Source organism: Doryrhamphus excisus, chromosome 8 (assembly GCF_030265055.1).
Source record: "Doryrhamphus excisus isolate RoL2022-K1 chromosome 8, RoL_Dexc_1.0, whole genome shotgun sequence".
Taxonomy (NCBI): domain Eukaryota; kingdom Metazoa; phylum Chordata; class Actinopteri; order Syngnathiformes; family Syngnathidae; genus Doryrhamphus; species Doryrhamphus excisus.
In genome coordinates, this window is record NC_080473.1 from 13,463,976 (window position 1) to 13,477,828 (window position 13,853).

Sequence of the window (13,853 nt, forward strand, 5' to 3'; positions counted from 1 at the left end):
CTGCTAATCTGCTTGATGAAATTATTTCATGTATGTATTTGGTATTTAAATGATTATAAACAGTGAATACATGTGTGAGGCATAACATAGGGCTTAGCATTTAGCTTGTGAGCTTGAGTTGTAACTGAATGTAATCTATGGTCACTTTTATTGCAAATGTTGATCCAAAATCTGAGGAGCAGTCAATCTCAAGATATCGGCAGGTTTTGGACGGGAAGATACAAGATACATTCATTCATTCATTTTCTACCGGGGGTGCTGGAGCCTATCCCTAGACTGGTGGCCAGCCAATCACAGGGCACATATAGACAAACAACCATTCACACTCACATTCATACCTATGGACAATTTGGAGTCGCTAATTAACCTAGCATGTTTTTGGAATGTGGGCGGAAACCGGAGTACCCGGAGAAAACCCACGCATGCACGGGGAAAACATGCAAACTCCACACAGAGATAGCCGAGGGTGGAATTGAACCCTGGTCTACTAGCTGTGAGGTCTGCGTGCTAACTACTCGACCGCCGTGCCGGCCGGGATACATAACTGTGTACACCAATACATTCATTCATTCATTCATTTTCTACCGGGGGGTGCTGGAGCCTATCCCAGCTGTCCTCGGGCCAGAGGCGGGGTACACCCTGGACTGGTTGTCAGCCAATCAGGGCACATATAGACAAACAATCATTCACACTCACATTCATACCTATGGACAATTTGGAGTCGCTAATTAACCTAGCATGTTTTTGGAATGTGGGAGGAAACCGGAGTACCCGGAGAAAACCCAAGCATGCACGGGGAGAACATGCAAACTCCACACAGAGATGGCCGAAGGTGGAATTGAACTCGGGTCTCATAGCTGCGAGGTCTGCGCGCTAACCACATGACCACCGTGCAGCCCTACACCAATAAAAAAAAGTATTTTGTGTTCACATTTTTTGTGTTATTTCTTGTGCAAAAAACTGATTGGGTTAGAGTATGTTTTGGTTTGAGTCTTGAATGGGTTAAAGGCGACGCTAACCAAGGTTCCACTGTCGTAGTGCCATTGAAGCTGCTTTTAACCTTCGTCATTTGTTGAAATCCTATAAAAGAGCTGTATAAAATTTGACTTAAAAAGCATAGTATTCTGCTTGACACTGTTTAAGAGTTTTTAACATATTTTTTTGCAGTGGTGTGCATCTATACTGCATCATAAAGGTAGCTGTTCCGTAATTGTTCTTTATTGTACTTAATATGACTCCTCAGCGTATATATGAGATTTACATTTACATTTTTATTTACTTGCTACACAACTAACCAAATTGCAATTAGGAAAAGTCAACATTTTTGCAAAGTATATACTTTGAAGCCTATACACCAGATAAATCTCATCTGTTTTCTTTTGTGTGTGTTTTTTATCAACACAGCTGCAGCAACAGACTCAGTCGCAGTGTTGTTGTCTGCTTTTAGTGTCTGAGGACAACCACCAGCTTTTCTGCCAGGTACTTTCATAATCTCCAAAATGAATATCTGCGTATTTGTGATGACTTAACACCACCATCCTTTGACAACTCTGACTTTTAGGTCGTTGGAGACAAAGTCCTGGAGGAGGAGATCAGTTTCCCGGTGAGGCTTTTGGCTTGTGTGTCAAATATGGATACCATCGCAGTCTTTAGTACATCAGATAATCAAATTGGATGCTGTGTATGTTCTGTACCTCTGGGTTTTTTGAATTATTAAGGAAGTACCTGGATGAGTTTTTTAAAAAATATTAACTATGTCTAAAAAGTAGTGTTTGTAATAGTTACATAGCTGCCTAGAGGGGAAATTTCGGACAATGCAAACAAGTGCAGAGTCAGAAAATAGTGAATTCCTGAAGTGGACACTAACGTGATGTTTTAAAGTCTCATTCTTATTATGTTTTTTTCCACTTATAAATGTAGTAAGAATGTTGTCTTGTATTAAACAATACCAAATTTTCCGATTGTGAGTGAGCCCGGAAAGAAGTTTGGAATGGCTCAAAACGCTCGGTTTAAAAAGGCGTGGTAAAATCATGCTTTTGTGACATCACAGAGGGATGGACTTCCTTACATGGTTCATAGGAAGTACTTTGGGCATGTGACCAATCACAGCAAAATGGGCGGAGTCAATTTAAACAGACCGTTTTAGCAGGAAGCATTAATGCAAGGAAATATAGCTGGAATAGGTGCAGATTCTGCAAAATCTAAAAGGTTTTCTGTGCTGGTTATTGTGTGTAGCTGCTCTATAGGAGTCCACAATTCAATACAAAGGGTCGAAAAATGAGCATAATATGGCCCCTTTAAGTAAGTTTGATCACGTGTATGTTATCATAATTTCCCGACAATTTGGTGTGTGCGACTTTACGCTTTTTACACTTTATCCTATCCTTAATTATAGCGAATTGGCAACGTTTTTTTTATCGTAGCAAATTAATGTTTACTTCTCTGAGACTGATTTTCTGTATGTGTACAGGCGACGGACATGTGCGTGTGTACGAGACAGTGATGAGTGACAGCCATCCATGCATGCCAGTCACCTTATTTTGGCTGAATGACAATTTATTCAATTTAATTTATAATTGCAAAAAATGTAGATATTTTTTCAATCAGTTCTTTTAAAAAACTAATGATAATACATGCTAGCCGGTGGTGTTTGCTTCCATTTTTTTGGTTTAAAAAAATTAATTTTGTGCCAGTTGCGAATAATCCCTTTAAGCAATGGAACGAACGCTAAATGCTAAAGGCCCCTGATGCCTATTAACTTGAGTGTGGGAATTTTGTCTCATTCCAGCTTCACAAGAAAAACACACCACATAGTCATTGCTGAACTTTAAATAACTATACTTTTCATATTTACCTCAAAATCTCCGCAGGGTGCTTCTCTTTTTACTTACCTTGTCTATCATTTTTTTTGCAGCTGATGTTTGGACGTTTTGGTCAGGTTGTGGAAAAGAAGAAGTCCATTACTCTCCAAGACATCAGTGCTGTAAGAAGAATCTCTTTGTAGCGGATTTCATGTCCTTTCTGTGTGCACGCTGATCCGATCTGTTGGCCTGTCAGGAGGAGCGCAGGCAGCTGTCCAGTATGTTGGGATGTGAGATCTCCTCCATGCTGTGCGTCCCGGTAGCAAGCAGGGCCACGGGCCAAGTGGTGGCGCTCGCATGCGCCTTCAATAAGCAGGGCGGACAGAGGTACGTTTACTTTATATTATAATGAATTATATAGGGGTTATGTGCAGGGGGCGTGACCACAACTACTGTATTTTCCGGACTATAAGTCACACTTTTTTTCATAGGTTCATAGATTTCATAGATTCTCCCCTTTTGTCAAACAATTTGAATTACCTTTTGTACGAATTGAACTTGGCTTGGTTGCACGGCTGTCGAGTGGTTAGCGCGCAGACCTCACAGCTAAGAGACCCGAGTTCAATCCCACCCTCTGCCATATCTATGTGGAGTTTGCATGTTCTCCCCGTGCATGCGTGGGTTTTCTCCGGGTACTCCGGTTTCCTCCCACATTCCAAAAACATGCTAGGTTAATTAGCCACTCCAAATTGTCCATAGGTATGAATGTGAGTGTGAATGGTTGTTTGTCTATATGTGCCCTGTGATTGGCTGGCCACCAGTCCAGGGTGTACCCCGCCTCTCGCCTGAAGACTGCTGGGATAGGTTCCAGCACACCCCGCGACCCTTGTGAGGAAAAGCGGTAGAAAATGAATGAATGATTATTACCAGTGATTCTCCCCTTTTTTGTCAAACACTTTGAATTACCTTTTGTACGAATTGAACTTGGCTTGGTTGCACGGCTGTCGAGTGGTTAGCGTGCAGACCTCACAGCTAAGAGACCCGAGTTCAATCCCACCCTCTGCCATCTCTGTGTGGAGTTTGCATGTTCTCCCCGTGCATGCGTGGGTTTTCTCCAGGTACTCCGGTTTCCTCCCACATTCCAAAAACATGCAAATTGCCCATAGGTATGAATGTGAGTGTGAATGATTGTTTGTCTATATGTGCTCTGTGATTGGTGTGTACCCCGCCTCTTGTCCAAAGGCAGCTGGGATAGGCTCCAGCACCCCCCGCCACCCTTGTGAGGATAAGCGGTAGAAAATGAATGAATGAATGTACTTGGCTTGTTTAGGGTTCCATTGCACGTCACTAGCAGAGGTTGTGTGTCTATTGTGGGAGTGAACTTCCTTTAACTTATTCTAAGGCCTGTCCTCGACTGGATATGATTCCTGGCTCCTTTACAGGATTCCCATGAGGCAAAGCCGAGGGCAAGAAAGCCCTGCAGTCGGCCTTTGCATTTTATATTCACCTGATAATGTGCCAGTGCCCTCTGTAGACAAGAAGCGGTAACTGCAGGTGATATCACCGCTGTTAAATAAATTCAGCATCTTCAACGGTATACAAAATATGTGCATCATTGCTTTTATTGTGTTGTGCAATAAAACGTACAAATGAGCGTTTCATTTTTCCCCACCGTCCACAGACACACAGAGGTTGATGAGCATGCCATCCAGCACTGTTTCTGCTACACTTCAACGGTCCTCACTTCAACTCTGGCCTTCCAGAAGGAGCAGAAACTGAAAGTGGAGTGCCAGGTACTGCACACACACACATAAACGCACATCTTTTGTATGCATATATTAATATACATGAGGGTCTCATCTAAAAAAAAAAAAATGTCTTCTTACTTTGTAGGCGCTTTTGCAAGTGGCCAAGAACCTCTTCACACACTTGGGTATGTCTGTCTCACACTTTTTAGTGATTTGCACACAGAACCGACCCCTTTCTTACAAAAGAAAATGAACGACATTGTGAACGACATTTGTAACACAATTTACATGGTTAATAAATACAAAAAAAGCTTAAATACAATATAAATTACAGCATTGTCCAAGTCCAAGTTGTTTTTTTAATGCACTAAGACTAGACACACACAAACTAAAAGCATGTCTAAAAACTTCAAGGTAGGGTTTAACAAGAAGAAACTGATGTTTGGGTTGGTCACCTGTTCAGACACAGTCTCAAGTTCTTGTTTTTTTAATGCACAAGATTAGACACATGCAATCCAGAAAATGATATGTAAATGTTACACTAATAAATTGACAATAAAAGCACAAATACTGCGGATTTCAGAAAACAACAGATGGAATGATACAGCACTCTACAAGAAGCAATGAAGTCTGTTTCTCCGGGTACTCCGGTTTCCTCCCACATTCCAAAAACATGCTAGGTTAATTGGCGACTCCAAATTGTCCATAGGTATGAATGTGAGTGTGAATGGTTGTTTGGCTATATGTGCCCTGTGATTGGCTGGCCACCAGTCCAGGGTGTACCCCGCCTCTCGCCTGAAGACAGCTGGGATAGGCTCCAGCACCCGCCGCGACCCTCGTGAGGAAAAGTGGTAGAAAATGAATGAATGTATGAATGAATGTATGAATGAATGAATGAATGAATGTATGAATGAATGAATGTATGAATGAATGTATGAATGAATGACTGTATGAATGAATGAATGAATGAATGAATGAATGAATGAATGAATGAATGAATGAATGAATGTATGTATGTATGAATGAATGAATGAATGAATGACTGTATGAATGAATGAATGTATGTATGTATGTATGTATGAATGAATGTATGAATGAATGAATGAATGAATGACTGTATGACTGAATGAATGAATTAATGTATGTATGTATGTATGAATGAATGTATGAATGAATGAATGTATGAATGACTGTATGAAATGAATGTATGAATGAATGAATGAATGTATGTATGTATGTATGTATGAATGAATGTATGTATGTATGTATGTATGTATGTATGTATGAATGAATGTATGAATGAATGAATGAATGAATGAATGAATGAATGAATGAATGAATGAACGAACTAACTGATTTTCTGGCCCCCCCTGGAGGCCACGGTGCTCTTAGCATCTGCCTACGTTGCCTAATGAGCCGTCCGACTCTTAACTGCACATGTAAAGTTAATATCCTGCACAGGTGATCGCTAATGACTCAAACGGCGCTCGTAATGGAAGAAAATATTACAGACTCTAAAGGTGATTACACCTGGAGCCATAAACTCAAACGGGGCATTAAAAGTGGAGCTTTCAGACATTTCAAGTGTCTTTTAAACAGTAAGTACAATCAGTCCAATTAGTCTTTGCTGAGCCATCGTGATTGCGGCTACAGACAGAATTGATCCACGTGTGAAGCAAATGGCAGCCTATTGCTCAAAGCATCGTTAGCAATTGATCTTATCAGCTGTACGGCTGATCCACGGTTCCCCCGTGCTTCTATCTTGTCTTGTTTATCTTTGGTCTGTGATTACTGTCATTTCCCTTCTGTTTAATTTGTATTTCCCTCCATCACCTCTTTGTCCTATTCTTTCAGACGATGTGTCGGTGCTCTTGCAGGAAATTATAGTGGAGGCCAGAAATCTCAGCGGTGCAGAGATGTAAGCGGTCTTTAAAGCGATACGTCATCGTGTGTGAGAACAGCGTGAATGTCTTTATCTCTGCTTGCAGAATAATATCTTGGCAGTTTGTTCTTAAAAAATGACCTGAAGTAAAATAGAATATGGCTGCTTTGCACCCTGCTGGGTGCCGTTTTCTGACTCTCTCTTTTTCTCTTTCTCTTTCTCTAGCTGTTCTGTGTTCCTGCTGGATCGCCACAGCCATGAGTTGGTGGCCAAGGTGTTTGATGGCGGTGTCGTTAGCGATGAAGAGGTACAGTATTTTGAAGCATTCATTCATTTTCTACCGCTTTTTCCTCACGAGGGTCACGGGAGTGCTGGAGCCTATCCCAGCTGTCTTCATACGAGAGGCGGGGTACACCCTGGACTGGTGGCCAGCCAATAACAGGGCACATATAGACAAACAACCATTCACACTCACATTCATACCTATGGACAATTTGGAGTTGCCAAATTCGGGGAGAACGGGGAGAACATGCAAAATCCCCACAGAGATGGCCGAGGGGGGAATTGAACCCGGGTCTCCTAGCTGTGAGGTCTGTGTGCTAACCACACGACCACCGTGCAGCCAAATTTTAAACATGTGCTAAATCCATCTAACAATATATAGTCAATTTTCTGTACCGCTATCCTCACAAGGGTCACGGACATGCTGGAGCCTATCCCAGCTGTCTTCAGACGAGAGGCGGGGTACACCCTGGACTGGTCGCCAGCCAATCACAGGGCACATATAGACAAACAACCATTCACACTCACATTCATACCTATGGACAATTTGGAGTCGCCAATTAACCTAGCATGTTTTTGGAATGGTCATTGTTATTTTACTACTATATTGGGTAATAGGAGTGTAAATGTGACTGTAGGGGTGTTGTTTTATGTATGGAGGGCTCTAATCATGTTAAAAAAGCGTATTTAGTACGTATGTGCTTCTATATCGTTACCTTTATACCTTTTTTTAATTAAAAATTAATAATGATTGGCTCCGGTTTCCTCCCACATTCCAAAAACATGCTAGGTTAATTGGCGACTCCAAATTGTCCATAGGTATGAATGTGAGTGTGAATGGTTGTTTGTCTATATGTGCCCTGTGATTGGCTGGCCACCAGTCCAGGGTGTACCCCACCTCTCAGCTGGGATAGGCTCCAGCATGCCCGTACCCTCATGAGGATAAGCGGATGAATGGGTAAATTTTGTGCCATTTCTAGTCTAAATGTTTGCTGGTATGACCTTGTTGCTTATCCAAGTCCATGGTTTCTCCTTCCTACTATCATGTCATGCATTAATATGGCAATAGTGAGACCTTATGGTCACCAGCCACATTTCTAACCACTCATCCATGACGCCATGATGAACCGTCACACTTAGACCACCTGCTGTAGTCACTAGACCAACACGGATCACGTCAAAGATAAAATAAGATCATTCCGATGGTGTGAGACATGTCGGAGCTAGTGCACGGTTTGATATATATGTGTGTATGTGTGTGTGTGTGTGTGTGCAGAAGGAGTTCCGTATCCCAGCAGATCAGGGTATTGCAGGTCATGTGGCAACCACGGGCCAAATCCTAAACATTAAGGACGCCTACTCGCATCCTCTTTTCTACCGCGGCGTGGATGACAGCACTGGATTCAAGACTCGTAACATCCTCTGCTTCCCCATCAAAGATGAGAACAACGGTAAGATTGAACACGTCGGGGCAAACAAGCAAGGAAGCAACAAGGAAATGATGGATGCAATGTCTGATTATTGAGCTCTCTTTTGGGCTGAACTTGGTTCTATGTGCCTCGTGGCAGCCATGCATTCGGCGAGAACGCACCCCCTTGCCTCCAAATGCCCCCCCCCCCCCCCCCCCCCCCCCATGGAACGTGGAGCCCTGTGTGATAAATACATTGATGATTTTGCAGAGGTGATCGGTGTTGCTGAGTTGGTGAATAAGATGAATGGACCATGGTTCAACCGCTTTGACGAGGACCTTGCCACAGCGTTTTCCATCTACTGTGGAATAAGCATTGCACATGTAAGTCTCTTCTTACACATGCGTGTATTTACATACATATCTATATACATACTGTATTTTCTGGACTATAAGTCGCTCCTGAGTATAAGTCGCACAAGGCCAAAAATGCATAATTAAGTACAAAAAAACATACATAAGTTGCACTGAAGTATAAATCGCATTTTTTGTGAGTAATTTATTTTACTACTACTTGACCAAAAAATACATTACTTCATCCTGGAAGGTAAGATGATGCGGGCATTTGTGTTCTGTTGTTGTCTTTGTAAGCTAACGTCTACTGTTTAAATATTGAATTTTTAAGAAGTAGGAGATATCGGTGTGAAAGTCCACAGTGCCCTCTTGTGGCTGTCTGTGAAATTATATATATTTTCTTTTATAAGTTGCACAAGGCCAAAAATGCATAATTAAGTACAAAAAAAAACATACATAAGTCGCACTGGAGTATTCAGTTGTCTTTGTAAGCTAACGTCGACTGTTTAAATCAGGGGTCTCAAACTCACGGCCCACGGGCCAAATGCGGCCCGCGGGACGCTATTTTGAGGCCCTCGCCTTGATATGAAAGTTTAATTTGTTAATTTGTTTCATTTGTTTTCTGATTTGCTTATTTATTTTTCCATCTTATTTTGTGTTGCAAAATAAAAATTAACATTAATCATTTATTTCATAATTTAATAATGAATAAAAATTAATGTGTTAATTTGTTTCATTTGTTTTTTGATTTGCTTATTTATTTTTCCATCTTATTTTGTGTCGAAAAATAAAAATTAACATTAAACATTTATTTAATAATTTAATAATAAATAAAAATAAATTTATCATAATTTATCATAATTGAATGTTTTATCAGAGCTTTTCCAAAGAACCAAAGCACTGAAAAAGTGGAGGGTATAGCAGAAGCATTGAAGACTATTATGTTATATTATATATATATGTATTAATATTTAATATAATTAATATGTATTAATATTTTTATTATATTTTTATTTCTATATATATATATATTTATTATTTTTTTTATTTTAACCTGATGCGGCCCAGCTTCACCCAGACCCTAGCTCTAGTGGCCCCCAGGTAAATTGAGTTTGAGACCCCTGGTTTAAATATTGAATTGTTAAGAAGTAGGGGATATCGGTGTGAAAATCCACAGTGCCCTCTTGTGGCTGTGTGTGAAATTATATATATTTTCATTTATAAGTCGCTCTGGATTATAAGTCGCAGGAACAGCCAACCTATCAAAAAAAGTGCGACTTATAGTCCAGAAAATACGGTATATTTCATTTTACTACTCTCTAATTTGTGGATTTAGCTTTTTTTCAGGAAATAATGGTTTTGTTCTTGGCTGTGAACCTGTACTTAACACCCCTGAGAATATTAATATTGTCTGGCAAAAAAAAAAAAAGGTCAGCTCAGAAGAAGCAAAATGCTGAGCCGAGACAGAGGAGAGTGGAGAAAAGCCTCCAGGGAAATTTGAGAAATTTCTCCGGTACGTCATGTAAGCGAGCAGCTTTTATGTTGGACTGCATTGTGAGGCATCGTGGGGACCGTCCGTTAAAGACAATAATATCATGCAGTTGGCAAAGATTAGAAAAAGAAGAAGAAAAGAAGAAGACAAATGTTTGTGGTAATGAGGAGGTCTGTGCTTGTGTGAGGCCCTAAGAGCTCTTCAGAGAAAAGATGGAACAGTAATTACCGTATTTTCTAGTCACTCCAAAGTATAAATTGCACAAGGCCAAAAATGCATAATTAGGTAGAAAAAAACATACATAAGTCGTACTGGAGTATAAGTCACATTTTTTGTGGGTAATTTATTTTACAAACTACTTGATCAAAACAAACATTACGCCATCTTGGAAGGCAAGAGTGCCCTCTTGTGGCTGTCTGTGAAATTTTATATATATACACCGTATTTTCCGGACTATAAGTCGCACTTTTTTCATAGGTTGGCTGTTCCTGCGACTTATACTCCAGAGCGACTTATAAATGAAAATATATATATAATTTCACAGACAACCACAAGTGGGCACTGTGGACTTTCACACCGATATCTCCTACTTCTTAATAATATAATAGTCTTCAATGCTTCTGCTATACCCTCCACTTTTTCAGTGCTTTGGTTCTTGGGAAAAGCTCTGATAAAACATTAAATTATTATAAATTGTTATAAATTATGATAAATTATTTTTTATTATTAAATTATTAAATAAATGTTTAATGTTAATTTTTATTTTTTGACACAAAATAAGATGGAAAAATAAATAAGCAAATCAAAAAACAAATGAAACAAATTAACAAATTAAACTTTCATATCAAGGCGGGGGTCTCAAAATCACGGCCCGCGGGCCAAATGTTGACGTTAACTTACAAAGACAACTGAGAACGACAGAACACAAACGCCCCCGTCATCTTGACCTTCCAGGATGACATAATGTCTGTTTTGGTCAAGTAGTAGTAAAATAAATTACCCGCAAAATATGCAACTTGTTTTTTTCTACCTAATTATGCATTTTTGGCCTTTGGCACTTTTTTTCATAGGTTGTCTGTTCCTGCGACTTATACTCCAGAGCGACTTATAAATGGAAAAAAACTGTTTATGTTACATAAACACTGGACACCTTTTCTGTTCATGTTTATTTTTTGTGTAGCTGAATAACCATTGTGTTAGCATATCTTACACCTATTCAGCCTCTTCTCTATTATGTTATTAATGTTAGAACTTGCCTTCCAAGAGGACGTAATGTCTGTTTTGGTCAAGTAGTTTGCAAAATAAATTACCCGCAAAAAGTGCGACTTATTTATGTTTTTTCTACCTAATTATCCGTTTTTGGCCTTGTGCGACTTATACTCCAGTGCGACTTATGTATGTTTTTTTTCTACCTAATTATGCATTTTTGGCCTTGTGCGACTTATATTCCGGAGCGACAGAAAATGTTATTTTTACACTACAATGCAAATGTTTTTATGTACTTTTCACTAAATATGTAAATACTTGATTAAGTACTAATAATGATAGTACTTTAAATATTGCAAAAATGCATTTGTGTTGATTTTCAATGCAACATTTCCTTTTCACGGTTATATTAAACAACTCTCAACCCCCCCAGACTGAAGGTGTTTGATAGTTTTTTGAGAATATTTTTGATTTGAGCAGCTAAATTATCATTTCAACGTGGCCACTTGTATTATTTATCAATAGTTAGCATGCACTTTAGGAGGTCATTTCCTTTTCTCAGTAGCTGCAAGACTTGTGCATCCATGTTTATTATGACTTTTGCCTTTGAAGGGAATGAAGTGTGAACTCAACAATGGGAAAAAAAAAATTCAGTGGGGTGTCAATAAGAAATGTTTGGGACCGCTGTTACCTCTCTGCGATTGTCTGGAGATGATATTATAAAATCAATATTGTGAGATTGCAGGAAGTCAAAGACATTTAGAGTCCACATGAGAATCTTTAAAATGGAAGGAATGAGAGAAATAGGCTAAAACAATAGCCAATAAAAGAAAGTGTAATGCTGTCTTTGAAAATGAAAGTCAATAATGTTTTGTTGTGTCTGTAGTCTTTGCTCTACAAGCGAGTCCATGAAGCTCAGTTCAGGTCCCACCTGGCTAATGAAATGATGAAGTACCACATGAAGGTAAACTGAGTTTTACGAACCCCGCTCAACCTGGCGATGATGCTCTTTACACAACATCACATGATGTGTCTATGCCCGCAGGTTTCAGAAGAAGAGGTCTCTAAGCTGCTAGTCGTCGGGATTGAACCCGTTAAGGAGATCCATCCGTGTTTCGCCGAGTTCACTTACACGCCGCGTTCACTGCCTGACGACACCACGCCCATGGTGAGCTGGAGAAGAATGGAGAGATGATAAGGCACAGGAATTGATTTTTCCGTATCTGTCTGCAGTGCGTCCTGAGCATGTTTGAAGATATGGGTTTCATCAACATGTACAAGATCGACCGGCAGACGCTCGCCAGGTCTGGCGCTCACTCATGGACTTCATACACCACATCATAGGCTGTGTGCATGATGGTTTCACCACATCATAGGCTGTGTGCATGATGGCTTTATTACAACACTGGGAATAGGAGCACTGTAAGAAGGGATTATGTTTATGTGACTGGGATGGATGGATGGATGGATATGGATGGATGGATGGATGGATATGGATGGATATGGATGGATGGATGATATGGATGGATGGATGATATGGATGGATGGATGGATGGATGGATGGATGGATGGATATGGATGGATGGATATGGATGGATGGATGGATATGGATGGGTGGATATGGACGGATGGATATGGATATGGATGGATGGATGATATGGATGGATGGATATGGATGGATATGGATGATATGGATGGATGGATGCGGATGGATATGGATGGATATGGATGGATGGATGCGGATGGATGGATGAATATGGATGGATGGATGGATGGATAGATGGATGGATGATATGGATGGATGATATGGATGGATATGGATGGATATGGATGGATATGGATGGATATGGATGGATATGGATGGATGGATGCGGATGGATGGATATGGATAGATGATATGGATGATATGGATGAGATGGATGATGGATGGATATGGATGGATATGGATGGATATGGATGGATATGGATGGATATGGATGGATATGGATGGATGGATGCGGATGGATGGATGGATATGGATGGATATAGATGGATGGATGGATATGAATGGATATAGATGGATGATGGATATGGATGGATGGATATGGATGGATATGGATGGATATGGATGGATATGGATGGATATGGATGGATATGGATGGATATAGATGGATGGATGGATGGATATGAATGGATATGGATGGATGATGGATATGGATGGATGGATATGGATGGATATGAATGGATATGGATGGATGGATGGATGATGGATATGGATGGATGGATGGATGGATATGGATGATATGGATGGATGGATGGATATGGATGGATGGATGGATGGATGATATGGATGGATGGATTAATGGATGTGGATGATATGGATGGATGTGGATGGATGGATTGATGGATATGGATGATATGGATGGATGGATGGATGGATGGATGGATGGATGGATGGATATGGATGGATGGATTGATGGATATGGATGGATGGATGGATTGATGGATGTGGATGGATGGATGGATATAGATGGATGGATGGATATGGATGGATGGATTGATGGATACAACAGGTCTGGCGCTCACTCATGGACTTCATACACCACATCATAGGCTGTGTGCATGATGGCTTTATTACAACACTGGGAATAGGAGCACTGTAAGAAGGGATTATGTTTATGTGACTGGGATGGATGGATGG

At 40.2% G+C, this 13,853-nt stretch overlaps 1 protein-coding gene across 1 annotated transcript in view; it reads left to right on the top strand.

Moving 5' to 3' along the window:
* Positions 1–13,853, top strand: part of LOC131134457 (cGMP-dependent 3',5'-cyclic phosphodiesterase) — a 201,588-nt gene that overhangs the window by 174,771 nt on the left and 12,964 nt on the right. Inside the window, 13 exon segments of the mRNA XM_058079773.1 lie at positions 1,405–1,479; positions 1,562–1,603; positions 2,915–2,983; positions 3,058–3,188; positions 4,483–4,594; positions 4,695–4,734; positions 6,404–6,467; positions 6,657–6,738; positions 7,990–8,164; positions 8,393–8,505; positions 12,060–12,137; positions 12,219–12,341; positions 12,407–12,477. Of these exon segments, the coding sequence (XP_057935756.1) occupies positions 1,405–1,479; positions 1,562–1,603; positions 2,915–2,983; positions 3,058–3,188; positions 4,483–4,594; positions 4,695–4,734; positions 6,404–6,467; positions 6,657–6,738; positions 7,990–8,164; positions 8,393–8,505; positions 12,060–12,137; positions 12,219–12,341; positions 12,407–12,477 (1,175 nt within the window).